Here is a 15,087-nt window from a genome sequence, read left to right on the forward strand (position 1 = left end):
CGGCAGGGGGCGCTGCGGCGCGTGGGGGCGCCGGGCCGGGCGGGCTGGGCTGCGGGCGGGCTCGGCCTCCGCTCCGGCCCCCGCCGCAGCTCGGCCTTCCATCCTCCTCCTCACGACCGCCGCCGGGTTGCCCGGCTTCCCCTCTGCGGCCGGGTGGAGCGGCCGGCGATGGCTGAAGGGGCGCGTTTGGGCTCGGTCCGCCCAGGCCGCGGTGCCGTGTGCGGCGGCCGCCGTCGCGCGCTGCCTCAGCCCTCGGCAGAGCGGCCGGGCCCCTCAGCGCTTCGTTTCCTCCAAGTAACCGGCCTGAAAAATGTTAAGTGTCTCACAGCGATACTCGGGTTTTGGGTTGTTTGTTTTGTTTTTTTGCTTTGGTTTTTTTTTTTTGGCTAGTAATGCGTTTTACAGCGCTGGCCCCGAAGCTGTGCGCCGGGAACGTGTCCCTTCTGTGAGGGTTCCCCGCGCGCCCGCCCTGGCCGAGGGCGGCCGGATCCTCTCCAGGTCTGGTTTTAGGGTCCAGAATGGGTAAAATCTGCCAGGACACCCAACAGCTGTATGAACAGGGGTGTGGGAGCAGGGGCTCGGGCCGGGCCGGGGGAGGGGCTGGTGCGCGGAGCTGCGGGAACGGCGCTTCCCCCCGCGGTGCGGCGGGGCCAGACCCGAGTTCTGTCACAATCACGTTCATCTAAAATAACTTTGAGGGCTTTACAGAACAGACTTGACTAGTTTGCTAAAGCTTAGATTTTCTTGGCACTACTGGCGTTTCAGGTGCTCACGGACATCCTTGCTCTCTTGTGTGCCACGTGGTATTTTTTATTAAATTAATTTTGCAGACTTGAGGACCCGTTAAAATGGGTGAATACTTTTCTCAGATTTACTGCCTGTGTCGGTCTCCTGTGTGTCTTTAAATTAGTGTGTTTGCAGCACGTGCCTGATTTTCATCAATAGTTTATATAGGACAGCACCATCCTGGAATTTTTTCTTTGGGAGGTTCTTTGTCTTCCACTTTTGGGAGTAGTATTTTGATTTTTTAGAAAACTCTTTTGGAGGCAGGTAGGAAAAGATGCTTTAAAAATGTTGAGCTTTTATTTCAGTCTTGTACTGCATCCTGCACTTCCTAACATGAATGAGTGAAGTAGTAAAATACACAGGACACTAATGTTAGGCTGTTTTATCTCAAAGGTTTGACTTGAGCTTGCATTTAAAAGTCTACTGCAAATCAGACATTTAATTCCTAACTTTGAAGGTTCAATACAAGAGACGTTTTTGGTCCATCTGGTGAGAGTCTGCTTTGTTTCAGGGACTTGGTTACAGGCTCTCTCAGCATAGTTCATATAACCTTTCCTGGCCACCCTCTTTCCTAAAACTCTGTCGTTGTGGGAAAGGAGTTAACTGTGACCTGCATGAATTATTCTTGAAGAAAATTAAAAGTTTAACTGAAAGAGAAAAACGATTTTTTTTTTTTTAAGAGTTTTTTTTTCATAAGAAACCCACCCACAGTGCTCTAAGAAAGATTGGCTGTTTAGGGACAAAAAGGTTTCTGAAAGAGCTGCTGGTGTTTGAGTAGGAGATGAAATGACTAATAAAATGTCTTTGTACCAAGAAAGAGTTCAGATTTGAGCACATGCTTATTTTTTGGGATGTCTTTATGCTTAAAATTAAGCACCTATTTATGTACTTTGCTGACTCTGGACATTGGTGTCATACATGAGTTTAACATAAAGTGGCAAACATTATAAAGTGTCAAAGTAATTTAAAAAGGAGCTTATGTTTGCCTCTCCGATGGATTACTAATGTTGTCCTTGACATGGGGTAGGGCTACAAATGCTCTGCACACAAAAACTGCTTGTTACTTGTTGCTGCTGGGCTATGTGGTTCTCAGGAGAGTCATGGGAAGAAAGTCCCTTTAATTCCAATTTTGATAATCCCACTGATTTCAGTGTAAATTTTATGCTTTTAAGTTATTTTGCAATAGCTATGCAAAATGTGTTGAAAAATCTTTCAGTATAAACAGTTAATAGGCTACTGTGCAGAATGAACAATAGTAGTGATTCAAAAAATAATTATCCCAATATAGCAAGTTTCTGGTAAATTCATTATGTTTTTATATTCATGCTCAGCTAATAACTTACCTGCTTCTATCCATATTGTTGATAGTAGACCAAGAGCTGAATGACTACAGAATAGTGCATGGAGCAGTTATGCCTAAATGAACTGTAATCTTAAAATGAAAATAAGAGTGTGTACAAGACTGAGTAACTCAGTAGAGTAAAAATGGCAAGTGCAGCAAGTTATAAAATTTGCACAGTGGAATCTCTGAAACAGTTTCAAAATTAGAATATTCTGAAAAATCAGTGGACACAAAAGAAGGCTTTCTCAGCACTTTGGGTCGATTACAGGAAATCCAAGCTGCTGTTGAAATCTTCAGACCTAAACTCTCCCAGTTTGGCATTTGTTAGATATGGGATTTTGATAGAGGGGCCTAGATTTCATTGTGAAATATTTAATTAATTCTTCAGGCTTGCCTTGCTCTCTGTCATCTTTGGTCATAGATCTATGCAAATCTATGTGAGAAGTTGCTCTCCCTTTAAGTAAACTTCATAAGCATTTTGAACTGAGCAGATGTTATCTGGTGAAGAAAGTAAGTTCAGACAAGAGATTGTGACAACACAAGCTTAGTAGGGGAGAGTGGTACCAGTGACTAGCATCATTATCTGTTATTTCTATTTTAGAGTCTGAAGGAGACACTAGCTCAGGGTAAACCAGAGAGGCTTTTAAAGCAGGTTAAGATGTGGCAGCAGGAGAAAATGGATCTTTACCTGTGCACTTCAGCTTGCTTGAGAAGTTCTTGGCATGCAAGTGTAACTGTTCTTAGAGTGTCTCCATGGCGTAAGGGATCATCGATCCTGTTATGTTTGAAAAATAATCATGGCCATAGGCTGCAGGGATGGGTTGTGACCAGACCTCCAGTTTGAGGAGAATGAGTCAGTAGAAGGTGGGTGGTGAATCTTCCACAAGCAGGAGTAGAAGGTTTGTGTGACAAGTTCAGTGAACCCTGGAAGACCTATGTCTGACATGTTGTAAAAACCTGATTACTACCAGAAGGACTGTACTTCAGTGGCTTTATTTATTTATTTTTATTATTTAGGTGCAGTTTCATCCTTCTTAGGTTTGGGACTTTGGTTGAAGAGATGACCTGCCTCCCATGAACTTGCTTGCTGCCATTGGAAGCACCTTACCCAAAGCCCCAAGGCTTTTGCTTTAATCCTGTGTACTTTTTGGTTAATTCATCAGGGAACAATTGCTAGGGTAATTTTAATATCTGTCTATTTATTTATTTAAAACTTGCTGTATTGGACTATTTTGAGCATTTGCTGTGTTATGATGTTGTATACTTACAATTTCCTTGCAGTTTTGTAGAATTTCTAATAGGTTCACTTCTCTCTTTTTATTCAAGAACGCTGAAATGCTGTTAAGAGGTTGGATGAGATGTTTCGGTCTCTCCTCTTTACTACACACGCACACCCTCCCCTCTGCAGGCTACCCTGCTAGAGCCCCTCCTCTGGCTGCAAGAGAGGAGTTGAAATAGTGAGCTCCTGCTTTGTGAAGGAAATTTTCTTTCACTGCCTTGTTCAGAGGTGCCTTTGAGAGGAGAACTGATGCGGTTTTGTTAACTTCTGGGCTGAGGAGGTGATTTCGATAGCCATGGGCCTGCACGCCATCATTTTACTCTGTGCTTTTGTGGCAGGAGCTTCAGGGAGTAAGTAGAAGAAACTTTTTTCTTTGCTAAGATTGATCTCTTTCAGTGCAAAATATTTCTGCTAAGGAATGATCTCACTGGCAAAATCTCTTGAGATTCTCTAAATTATATTACAGCATGTAAATTTGCAGGAACTCATGTAACAGCTTCATCTTGATTTTCTGTGTAGTGCAGCAGTTCAGGTGGGAGGGCATTGTACCTGTGAAGGGGTGCAGTTAAATAGTGCAACTTCCTTCAGCATTACTAGGAAAAGCAACAAGCAGTAAGACTGTGCCAGGCAATTAATTATCTCACCAGAAAATAACACGCTAGTATCATGTTCTAAAATTGCACTCACTTTGGTATTGGGCAGATTAAAAAAAAGTCTTAATAGGTCATGAAATATCAATAATGTGGTCCTTTGTTACTCTTGTCAAAACTTATCTGAAAACAGGTAAGATCGTGCTGGTTTTTGAACAAAAATATATTATGGAAGAAAATTTAAAATTTAAAAAGAACAAAGAGCAGAAACTCTAAATTTAGGCATCTTAAAGTTAACAAAGTGCCTGATTGTCCAAGGTGCTCAGCCTACCACACTATCAGTCATGCTTAAAAATTCTGAGCACAGCATTCAGGTATCCACGTGGGAGCTGAGAGAAGTCTTACATTTGGTCCTGGAGAGGTGTGCTCAACATCTTAACAGAGATTAATTTTCCAAGTTTGTCTTACTATATTTATTTCAAGATTCTTTAAAAATTTCTACTGATTTCTTAATTAAAAGCCATTAACACTGTTTAAAAGAAAAGGATGAGGTAGATAGTCCTTTTCTTACCTGACCCACTAGATATGTAAGGATTATATTTTTCCCCAAGGGAGACCAATAAGCGTATTTCTTTCTGTTGAAATGCACTTGGAATGTTAAAGTTTGTGCACGTTTTAAGTATAGATAGGCATGTTTATGAAAATTAGAAGTTGTGATAATTCTTACATGTTATGTGACCTGGTCTCTCTATGCTAGAAAGTGTTTGTTTTGTAGTATCTGTAGCACTAGGACCAAGTTTGCTTTAAAATAATGTTATTCATACTTTTAAAGGTAAAATCTGAAGTTCCACACAGAGAATTAATTCTGTGAAATAAAAGGAGTGTTTGTTGGGAGAAAAATGTGATTTTACTCTTCAGAAACTCACATTTTAATTTGGGATTAAAAATGTATGTAGGTGCTGAAGAAACAAATACTTTTTAATTTTTGTTCCAAAACCTTCTTGGAAGTGAATTCCTGTCTTTCCTACTTGAATTTGCTGCCCTATCATTTAAAGTCTGAGTGGAAGTCATGCTAGAGAACAGGCTCTCCAGTGTTAAAGGATGTCTTAACTAACTGCCAGCCTTGAGTTGCGATGTTTAAGTGTTCCTTAGTGTGCTGAGGCTGGAAAAGCTTTTCTTTGAAAAATCTTAGTTAAGTAGAATTTTTTCCCTCACTGCAATAAAGTTAAAAGTCTGCGGGTATGAAGAAGTGTGGTGTATAAAATATGTATTTCTTCCTTGGATTAAGAACCCCTTTTTCATTTCTGTGGTAATCCACGGAATTGTTGCATTTCCATACCTACCTCAATAAATAAACTAAGGTATCCTGTTCCTTTCTGAATGTGCTTGTATGGTATAGATGTGCGGAAAGGGGCAAGAGCAAAGTCTTGTCCCTGTATACTTGATAGCAAAACTCTCATGGATACTTTTTTTTTGAGAGCCATGCTTTGGTTTCAGTTGTTTCACTGTAAATGGTAAGCAGCAGGTCTGTCCTGAGCTGCACACAAACTTTCAGTGCTTTTCTGTTATTTTACCTGTCATTGCAGGATCCTTGGAGAGTTTAAATTATGGAGCTTCCTGTTTTGTGGAGTGTGTAGGTGAGTAAAGCGACTATATTCAGGCCTTGCATGTGATAAGGGAGGAGGGATTTGAAAAACTTCCTTCTGTTCTGTTCATAGAACAGTGATACTTCTGAGTGATTGGTATTCAGGGAAGCGGTGGAGAAGTTCCACTAAACTTTACCAGACTCAGACCTGCTCAAAGGTTGTGTTCTGTGAGCTCAGAAAACTTGTAGACATTAGAGCTAAGCAAGCTACTAAACCAGTGCAGGACAAAACTCAGTCATGTATGAGTGTCTTTTTTACCAGTACCTGGTGTTACCTTCTTTCATACTGAAACAGACACGATGAAAGACTTATCCTTTAGTGAGCAGGCACAAAACTTCTGTACTTCTGTTCTGTAAAGGAGGAACAGAAGGAAGACAGGATACTGAACTGACATGGAAAGGTTTGATTGAATGTCTTGAGGTGTAGTTTTTAACTTCTGCTACTCATTTACTTTGCCAGCAGGTACTTGCATGTGCAAAAGTGCTTTTCAGTGCGATAGCAAGGGGAGCACGTGGATGTTCTGCTCCCAAGGAGATCTGGCCCTGGCCTCTTAGCTCCCTACTCAGGTAGTGTGGCTCAGAGACCCTTCATTTGTTTAATATTACTTAATCTCTATGTGGCTTTTGTCATTGAAAGTGCTTGACTGTTGCACTTCATTGGTCCCGGTTCAGGTCATACCATGATGTCTTATCTTTTAGGGACACTGTACTTGTTACAGACTCACACATCACAGCCACCAAAACATATTGCATTGAACCTATTATGACTCTTCTCATCCTTTCAAGGTTAACTCTTATCTAGACCAGGTGGTCTAGAAGAGAATCTCCTTTCATTAAGGGAATACAGAGAGCTTGAAGCACAGTTAGGGTTTCTGACACTATATTAACTAGAAGACAGTGCTACCTATAGACACTTGCCAGGTCATTACACTATCTTCACACAAATACAATACTTATCTTCCCATGCTTTCTTTTCCTTAACCTGGATCTCTTCGGGAAGGCTTTCAGAACCAAAGTTCTTTACTTAAAACACCTGGGATTTAGTTTGTCTTCATATGTGTAACTGTGGCATGGGCATGAAAAGCACTGATTGCATCAGCAGATCTTTTTCATGTTGCTGTTGTACAGGTCCTGCTTTGATGCTCTTTGAAAGGTGTTGAAGGAGCATCATGCTGTAGATGCATTGCATTCCTTCTCTGCTCTTGGAAATTACATTCCTGCTTTGATGGAAGTTGTAAGGTTATGTGTACAGGAGAGAGGGAAATTCTTTTCACCTTCCGTTCAGGGGCTATCTCTAGCATGCAGGATATTTTCAGAAACCCCGTGCTTTCAATTTTAAGTCCAAGTGGGAAGGGAACATTCTGACTATCCAGCCCCTTGTTTAGCTATTTTCAGTGGCCAAAAGATTATTAAAAAAAAATCGGGGGAGGGAGAAATCTAATAGACTAAAGGAAGTTTTTATTGTTTGTTTCCTAGGACACAGTTCATCATACTTCCCCAAGAGAGCTAGATACAGCTACAGGTATTCAGCAGTCACCAGCACGTTCCTGCAGGGAAGTATTTACAAAAGCAGTGGCATCTCTCTGGAGAGCACAGTGATTGTTGAGGTACTGGGGAACTGCCAGATGGTTTTGAAAGTGAGTACTGTCATAATCATCTGAATTATTGAGATGAGCTAACGTGGAACTGCATCTTTGGTTTGAATTACTGCTACATTTAAAACATTTGTTTTTTTGTAGTTAAAAGCCAGGTCAATTCTGAATCTCAAAATTATAATTGCAAAATTGCTTTGCTGCAACACAGTGTAAAATTAAGTATTTGCCAGTTTTAAAGGGCAGATTAAACAATTGTTTTCTTTCCTAAATGACATGACGGTTTCAGTGTTTTGTCACATGAACTGCAGAATTGGAGATTAAGCTAGTCCCTTTGAAAGGAACTTGGTTTATTTTTAAATACGTTCATATTTGTAGGGATAATTTAAAAATAGCAAGTATTTTAGAGAGAACTTGAGGAACTTGCAGGATGTGCTGGATTGATGCCTAGCACAGTGTAAAATTCCATTTTGTAACACTCCATTGATCTCAACAGGGTGTCTCTCTGTGAAAAGAGCAACAGGTCAGTTTCAAATTGCAGCCCTCTTTGGGGGTGAGCCATGTGGTAGGCCAGTTTGAAGAGCACAGTCCTTTAACAGGGGGAGCAGGGAAAATACACTTCTCTCATCTGGTTTGATTTTCCTTCAGGTTAACAGAGGGGATAATTCATGGGTTCTGCAGGGGGCTGACATATGCTTACTATATACACATGCATATGAGGCTAGTGAAGAATAGGATAGCTATCCATATCCTAACATGGCCATATGGATAAAATTAACTGGCCAGTGGTCCTGTGATTTTACATGAAAAATTGGAATTTGGGTACTGTCTTTAGATTGACCCACTCTCTTCTGGCTTGGCTGGATTCCCCAGCTTCTAGCTCTGTATCTTAATCTGAGGCCTCCTAAGATATGCAGAACAGTATATTGTTGAATGCTTGTCTTTAGAAAAAAATTAAGGAGTAGAAGATACTAAGGAAAAAAATTATTAACAGTTGCAGTCTATGCTGTACTGAAAATAGGATGGAGAACCACCATTTTTGATACACCGTTTGAGAGCAGTTCTTCCTTACCACAACCAGCCAAATTGCAAGTACTGTAGGAAATTCCATAGTGAACTTAAGTATTAATTGTCTTCTCTGAGTTCAATAAAAGTAAGCTATTAAATGGTTACTGAATGCTGACAACTTTACAAGGTGTGATCTCAAGAGTCAACTAAGATGGGTAGCCATTTTGCTTCTCAGCTGGAGTAGAAAAGACTTATGTTTATCCAGGCTCCCACTTTACCTCAGTGCAGTTGATTGGTTCTGGCGTGAAAAAGAAAGGGTTAGAATAAGGCTGTATAAAATTTTTTTAGTAACGAGTGAAACTTCTTTGTAGAAGAAGTTTCTGGAAACCATCTCAGACATGTAACCTGAAGATGTGGCTATTGTGGTTGTGTTACTTGCACACTGAGCTATTTTTCATAGTCTGTGACATTTTATGTCAGTATCCCTATGTGACAAAGTCTACAAGTTCCTATTGACTATTATGTTTATTGCTGTATAATCTTTGCTCCTAGGTGCAAGATGTACAGATCAAGAAAAGTCTTGCATCCAGAGAGGAACCTCTGAAGGAAATGGACAGACTAAGGTAGAAGAACTAGTCTAGTTCTTTTTTTTTTTTAAAGCTATGTGGCTTAGCAGCAGCAGGACTTGATACTGTTCACTCTGTTTCATACTCTGTTTAGTTTGAGTTGGGGTGTTTTTTTATGTTGTTTTGTTTTTTGAAAAAGCAATGATCAAGAAATGAACATCATCAGTAAAACAGGAGGCATTCAGTCCACAAAGGTATTTTTGAACCTAATTTTTATCCTTTAGTATGTAAAAAACTTTTGGAGAGTAGACAAAATTATTCTGGCTACAAATGATTAGACCTCTAGTTGGCTTGCAGCATGTATGTATTGCTTACTGGTTTTCTGTCTGCAGTTGCTACTTGTGGAGACTCTTGAGTTTTGAAGTACATTTTAGAAGTTCTTGGTTTGGAGGATTCTTATGATGCAAAACATAGGAGTTTTTTTGTGTGTTTTTTTTTTTGTGTGTGTGTTTTTTTGTTTTGTTTTGTTTTAGTTATTTTTGTTTGTTTTTGTTTTTGTGTTTGTTTGTTTGTTTGTTTGTTTTTTGTTTGTTTTTTTTCTTCCAGGATATTTAAATTGTATTTATTAGTGTAATGTAATTTTATTCCTTCTATTTATTTATTTTTTAGCAGCTCATTCATAACATGTCAGTGTGTTTCCCTCTGACTGGCAGAGGTATAGACTCTGGTGGAGATGCCTATACAAAAAGGTCTTGTCAAACTGTGGAGGTCTGGTATTTTCCCAGAATGCTGATGTGTCTTGTGTCTTCAAAAAAATCAGTTCTGTTGTCTGCTTATGCTCAACCTTGTAATCTTTCTCTTTGGCCTGCCACTTGGATTTTCAGCCTTTAAACAACACTGAGAACTGAGATAATTGACTGAATTCTAGGGTCAAAAAGAGCAAGTTTGTAGTAAATGCATTGCTTTTTATATTCATGAGGAAGAGCTTTGTGTTCCACGGTGGTATGGTTAGTGGTATCTGAGTTTAAATCGGAGTACAGGCACATCTTCTGTGAAGTTGTGTCTAGGATTTTCATTGAGTTAAGAGCAGTTGAGTCTTGCTCTTTGCAATGGTGCCAAAAATAGGTATCAAAGAAAGCATTCAGTAAAACTTAGCTATTGAAAATAATTATTCAAATGAGGGAACCTTATTAGCATTTGCCTCAACCTATTGTGAATATACAGTGGTTTAGGTTGTCCTCTAAACATTCATGGAATCCTGTTGCCTAGGAGTTGGGAAACCCTTATCCCATGTGCATAGTCTTTTATCCTGGAAAGACTCCATCCAGGTGTTTGCACATTAAAAGTTTTTCTCTTACGTTGTCTTTGTGACCCTGTCAATTAGAAGAACAGTTAGTTCCACAGTCAGCGTGGAGGTGAACCATTTATCTCCCTGTATGGGAGCTGACCATTGGGCTACTGTAGAATTCTTCCTTTGGATGGCTTATTGTTCCCCATTTAGAGGTGAAATACATAATTAAAGTAGTTCTATTAGGAGGGAAATTCAATGTTAAAAAGTGATCTCCTGCAAAAGTAGAAAATACTGTACTCTTAATCTGGGGTAGCAGAAGCAATCAGGGTGTGAAATGACAACAGAGACTGGGAGATGACTTGGGATAGAGCCCAAGTATGTACACCTGCAGAGTAGGAGGATATGGGTTATCTGGAATGCAGTTGTTCTTGTGTGTATCACAGCTGAAGAGGAATGATAAAGAGTATGTGCAGTTACTTTTTAATTTGAAACACACTTACCAATGCTAAAGATACCCTGAATCATAAAATAGAATTTCTATCCTACATTAAACAAGAATGGTTTCTATCAAGTATAATTATTTGTAAAGAGTTAACCAGGTGTTGGCTTTGTTAAGTGTTACAGTTATGTAAAAAATGCTGTGATTACCTTGATAGTTTTTGTTTTGGGTTGGTTTTTTCGAAGAACTTTCAGGTTTGGGGTGAATTAATGAAGAATAGAGAGTTACTATAAAGAATGGAAATACAGAATAAGATATATCTATTGTGGAAGAACACCTCTGTTCAGAAAATCTGAGTCTAATGTCATAAACTGAGTTGCAGGCACTGTTTGAAGCAAGAAACTCTAAACTGTTTTATTGCAGGGAAGTACTAGAGCGACATCCTCTCCTTTTTTCTTTCCATGATGGGAAAGTTCTGAAGCTCTGTCCTGTGAGAAGTGAACAGACTTGGGCACTGAACATAAAGCGAGGCATTCTCAGTGTCCTGCAGACATCACAAGCATCCACTGCTAGTGCAGTAGTTGAAGAGGTGAGACCATTGGTAGCGTCGTGCGCTATGGTGGTGTTAGCCCTTGTGCATATTACGTCTAATCCCTTTTCAAGTAAAGGTTTTTGCCACTTGGCGACTGATCAGTAGCCAGTGGTGGTCATCTAATTGCTTTTTGTAGTGAATGTTATGAAATTATCTATAATTTGCATTCCTGTTGAGGGTTGGAATCCACTACCTTCATATCTGAGGAAAAGCTGTGTATTCTGAGTTCTCTGAGCAGCTGTAACACTAGGGATTGTGCTCTACCTGTTTCTGGAGAAATTGCAGTATGCATTATTCCTGATTATTCATTATTACTTTTTGGATTAGTTTCAGAAGGCTTTAAGATCAGGCTTCTCAGAGCTTTTGGGTTTTTTTAGTACTTGAGCTCAAGTTCTGCTGTGTTACACTGAAATAATATTCCAGAGTATCCCGTGATTGCCCCTGTGTTTGCGTGAGTGCAGCTGAGATACCTCAGTGGCTGCACTTCTGTTGTGAGGAGCACTTTAGATTGGCCTTCAGCATGATGTGCACTACCTCATTCTTACACTGTTGCCACATATCGGTGCTTAAATAGACGTTCTGCAATAAGGCTTGAACACCCCTATGTAATTACATTTCTTCTGCATAGAAATACTGTCCTGAACTAATATTTCCCTGCAAACCCACAAAATCTTAAATGATAAATGATAAGTCTGTAAATTAGCTTACTGGGAATGACACAATGAAGTTAAATAAATTCATAAACCCTGGCTATTGTGAAGTTTGACCAAGGTCTACAAAATTATTGTCTTGCTTTTGTGGTGAAGCCAGTGTCCCACAAGGAAGAATGTAGGTCTCTGTTGCATTTTTATGACAACAAAACAGTTATTAAAATTAATGGTAATAGCCCATAATACCTGCCTATGTTGTATATGTGTGTGTGTGATTCAACACTGTATGTTTGTTACTAGGTGGATGTTCTGGGAATATGCCCAACCAGGTATCAGCAAAAAGGTCCTATTCTTGTCAAGACCAGGGACTTAAACCTCTGCTCTCATCGATACTCTGTTTTTACTTCTCTGCAGTCCGTTGCTCTTCCTCATGTGTCGGTAAGTGTTGGGGAATGACACTGGTTCTTCCTCACAGCCTTCTAATTTATTTGAAGAGTCTAAGTACCAGGTGTCCAATTCATGTCAGGTACTTCTGCCTGTGGGAATGTTTATCATAATGAAAACATTTTTGAGTACTCATTTATGCTCAATTATATTTGTGTGTGTCTGCCCAAACCTTAATCCTTAGCAAAGAAATTAGGAATATTATTGTCCCTGTAATGCCAGTTATTCACATAATTTGTTTTTAATGTAATTTTGCATTGTAGTTGATGAGCATTACAGTATAAATGCAAGAGGTTGTTAGGCACCTGGATTAAACTCCGTCATTAAAATATGTTATAGTGATAAACTGAAAGTAAAGTATGAAAGAGAGGAATAGGGAGAGGTGGATAAGAAAAATGCATTGTGCAAAGAAAATTTTTGTTTGCAGAAAACTTAGAAAAGATAAAAACATTTCTAAAAGCCAGACGTAGAGCTTTCCACTGTTCTTGACAAAGTCAATGTTTGTATCTTCTGCCATTTTTATCAGGTGAATATTACTTGTTTCTTGCATTGTATTAGCTAGCAGTAATTTACCAGCCTTTTGCTTTTCTCAACTCAGCTGACCAAAACCATCTGCTTACTACTGACACATTGCGAGCTGAAATGAATTGAGACCACTTGACACTAAAAGTTAATAGCAGTTGCATTTCAGTGATGGAAAAATTAGGCTGAAAATAGAGTGTATTAACCTCCACAGGCTGGGGGCTGTCAAAGGTCTGGACAAGAGACTTCACGCTGTATTACAGAACTGGAATCCATGAAGTCAGGAGAGAAAGGATTGTGCAGGCTGATAGAGGTCATCAAGACTTTACCTAAAGTATCTGTTCTTCTTAGTCTGAGCAGCAGATCCTGTCTGCCACGCTGGAATGTGTTCAGAGCATTAAGGATGGAATCCTGGTGGAGGCTAATTGTACGGAGTCCAACCTTGTCGCACCGTTCTCTCAGAAGGGCAACGGGGCAAAGACACAGACACAATCTTCACTGAAATTCTTTAAAAGGGAAACAGAGACACTGTACAAAAAAGGTAACATGACGTTTCTGTTAAAAGAAAGTATTCTTATTTCCTAGAAAAATCTACAGAGAGACTCTTGCATGGAGAAATAAAGACTGAGAGAAGCTTTCTCCTAGCATTTAGGGTTAATTGTAGCAATTGGCCAGCAACCACCAAATATCTGGTTTTTCTCTGTCTTTACAGTGGACTCTGAGGATCTGTATGTGACCAGCATGCTCTATGAAAGGGAACAAACTGAGAGGATAGTCACTGGGGGGAAAGTGGCTGAACTACTGTGGAAGCTTTGCTTAGCATATAGTGCAAGTTTTGAGGTAAGCTTTTATACATAACCTGTTTCCTTGTAATGCCCTTTGTAGTCTGAGAGTTCTCCTACACAGATAAGAGGTGACTAGGAGAGCAGCAATTTTGAAATACTGAAGCCTTCCATTGTTTTGGAAATTTTTTGAATGTGGAATTATGGAAAGATAAAACACTTTGAACTATCATTTTCCTATATAAACAATAAATCCAACTGAAAAGGAATAAAAACATCATATGGTCTCTGAGTATTGGGCAAAAGTAATTTCAAAGTGTATTTTAGATTAACCTGAAAGAAAATATTCTGGACTTTTGTTTCGCTGTGGAAAAAACAAACAAAAAAAGTATCTGGTTTGGGTTATCACAGATAGTTTTGATTCTTAATTGTGAAAACCCTTTTACACCCTTTAGTGTGGGATTCTGCTCCTGATAGTGCTGTCATTTCCATGTTTATTTGGGTTCTGTGGTTCTTCTGCTGTTTCCTCATCCCCTCAAAACAATTTGCACATGAAACCTTGCCTCTTGATCTCGGCTAGCTGGTTCTGCTTGTTCTTCTGATGAATTCTAGTAAAAAGGGTCATGTTTGTAGGGATGCTGCTTGGGTCCAGAGGGAATCTCATCTCACCTAAACAGTTTAATTGGTGAAGATCCTTATCTTCTGTGGAGCTCAGAAGTTATCAAGAACACCTGTTATGTACAATACAGAAGGATCAAAAGATGATGGTTCTTGATTATTGCTAACCTGAGATGAACAATGATCCAACAGAGAGGGCATTTTGTATCCCATTATGCTTCAGATGGAGTGTTTCTTGCTAGTAATTAAGTTCCTATATAGAACAATGTGAAAGAAATGTCAATTTGAATGCACTTCAAGAACACACTTCTTGTTTTAAGTCATTCATGGTCAGAATATTGCTAGAAAACAAGGATGGTCCAATGGGGTCATAGTGCCTCCGTGGATTTGCCACTGTTGGGTTTAGTCAGCTCATTCCTGATATATTCACAGAATTGTTTTGGTTGGAAGAGACCTTTAAGATCGAGTCCAGCCATAACCTAACTCTACTGAGTCCAGTGCTTAAACCACGTTTCTAAGCACCACATCTATACCTCTTGTAAACACCTCCAGGGGTGGTGATTCAACCACCTCTCAGGCAGCCTATTCCAGTGTTTAATCCCTGTCCTTTTATGTTCTTGTCTTGTTAGATGGCTTGTACTTTGGAGCAAGTTTATTTCTGATGCAATGGGGCAGTCATCTCTCCTGTAATTGGACTCAAGTACAAGTGACTTTAACAAAAAGCTTCAGACCTTGCATAGGAGAAGGAACTTCACCTCCCTTTGTCTAGGTTAAGTCCCATGTCAAAGACCAAAAGCACTACCTGTCTCTTCCCTGGGCTGGACACAGATACTGGGAGATGGAATACAGGGTTTATGGAGACTGGAGAAGAGTGCACTGCTGGATTACAGCTCTGCAGGCCATTGGTGCCTGTTTACAAATCAATATACTCTGTATATTCA

The 15,087-nt window shown here is 39.7% G+C and overlaps 1 protein-coding gene across 1 annotated transcript in view; it reads left to right on the forward strand.

Moving 5' to 3' along the window:
* The first annotated feature begins 7,227 nt into the window (after nt 1-7,227).
* Nucleotides 7,228-15,087, forward strand: part of LOC127390638 (uncharacterized) — an 81,374-nt gene continuing 73,514 nt past the window's right edge. Inside the window, exons 1-6 of the mRNA XM_051632471.1 lie at nt 7,228-7,279; nt 8,795-8,865; nt 10,962-11,127; nt 12,081-12,218; nt 13,098-13,287; nt 13,459-13,586. Coding sequence (XP_051488431.1) covers nt 7,268-7,279; nt 8,795-8,865; nt 10,962-11,127; nt 12,081-12,218; nt 13,098-13,287; nt 13,459-13,586 — 705 coding nt within the window. The 5' untranslated portion in view covers nt 7,228-7,267. The remainder of the gene's footprint in view (nt 7,280-8,794; nt 8,866-10,961; nt 11,128-12,080; nt 12,219-13,097; nt 13,288-13,458; nt 13,587-15,087) is intronic.

The sequence above is a fragment of the Apus apus genome, chromosome 14 (genome assembly GCF_020740795.1).
Source record: "Apus apus isolate bApuApu2 chromosome 14, bApuApu2.pri.cur, whole genome shotgun sequence".
Taxonomy (NCBI): domain Eukaryota; kingdom Metazoa; phylum Chordata; class Aves; order Apodiformes; family Apodidae; genus Apus; species Apus apus.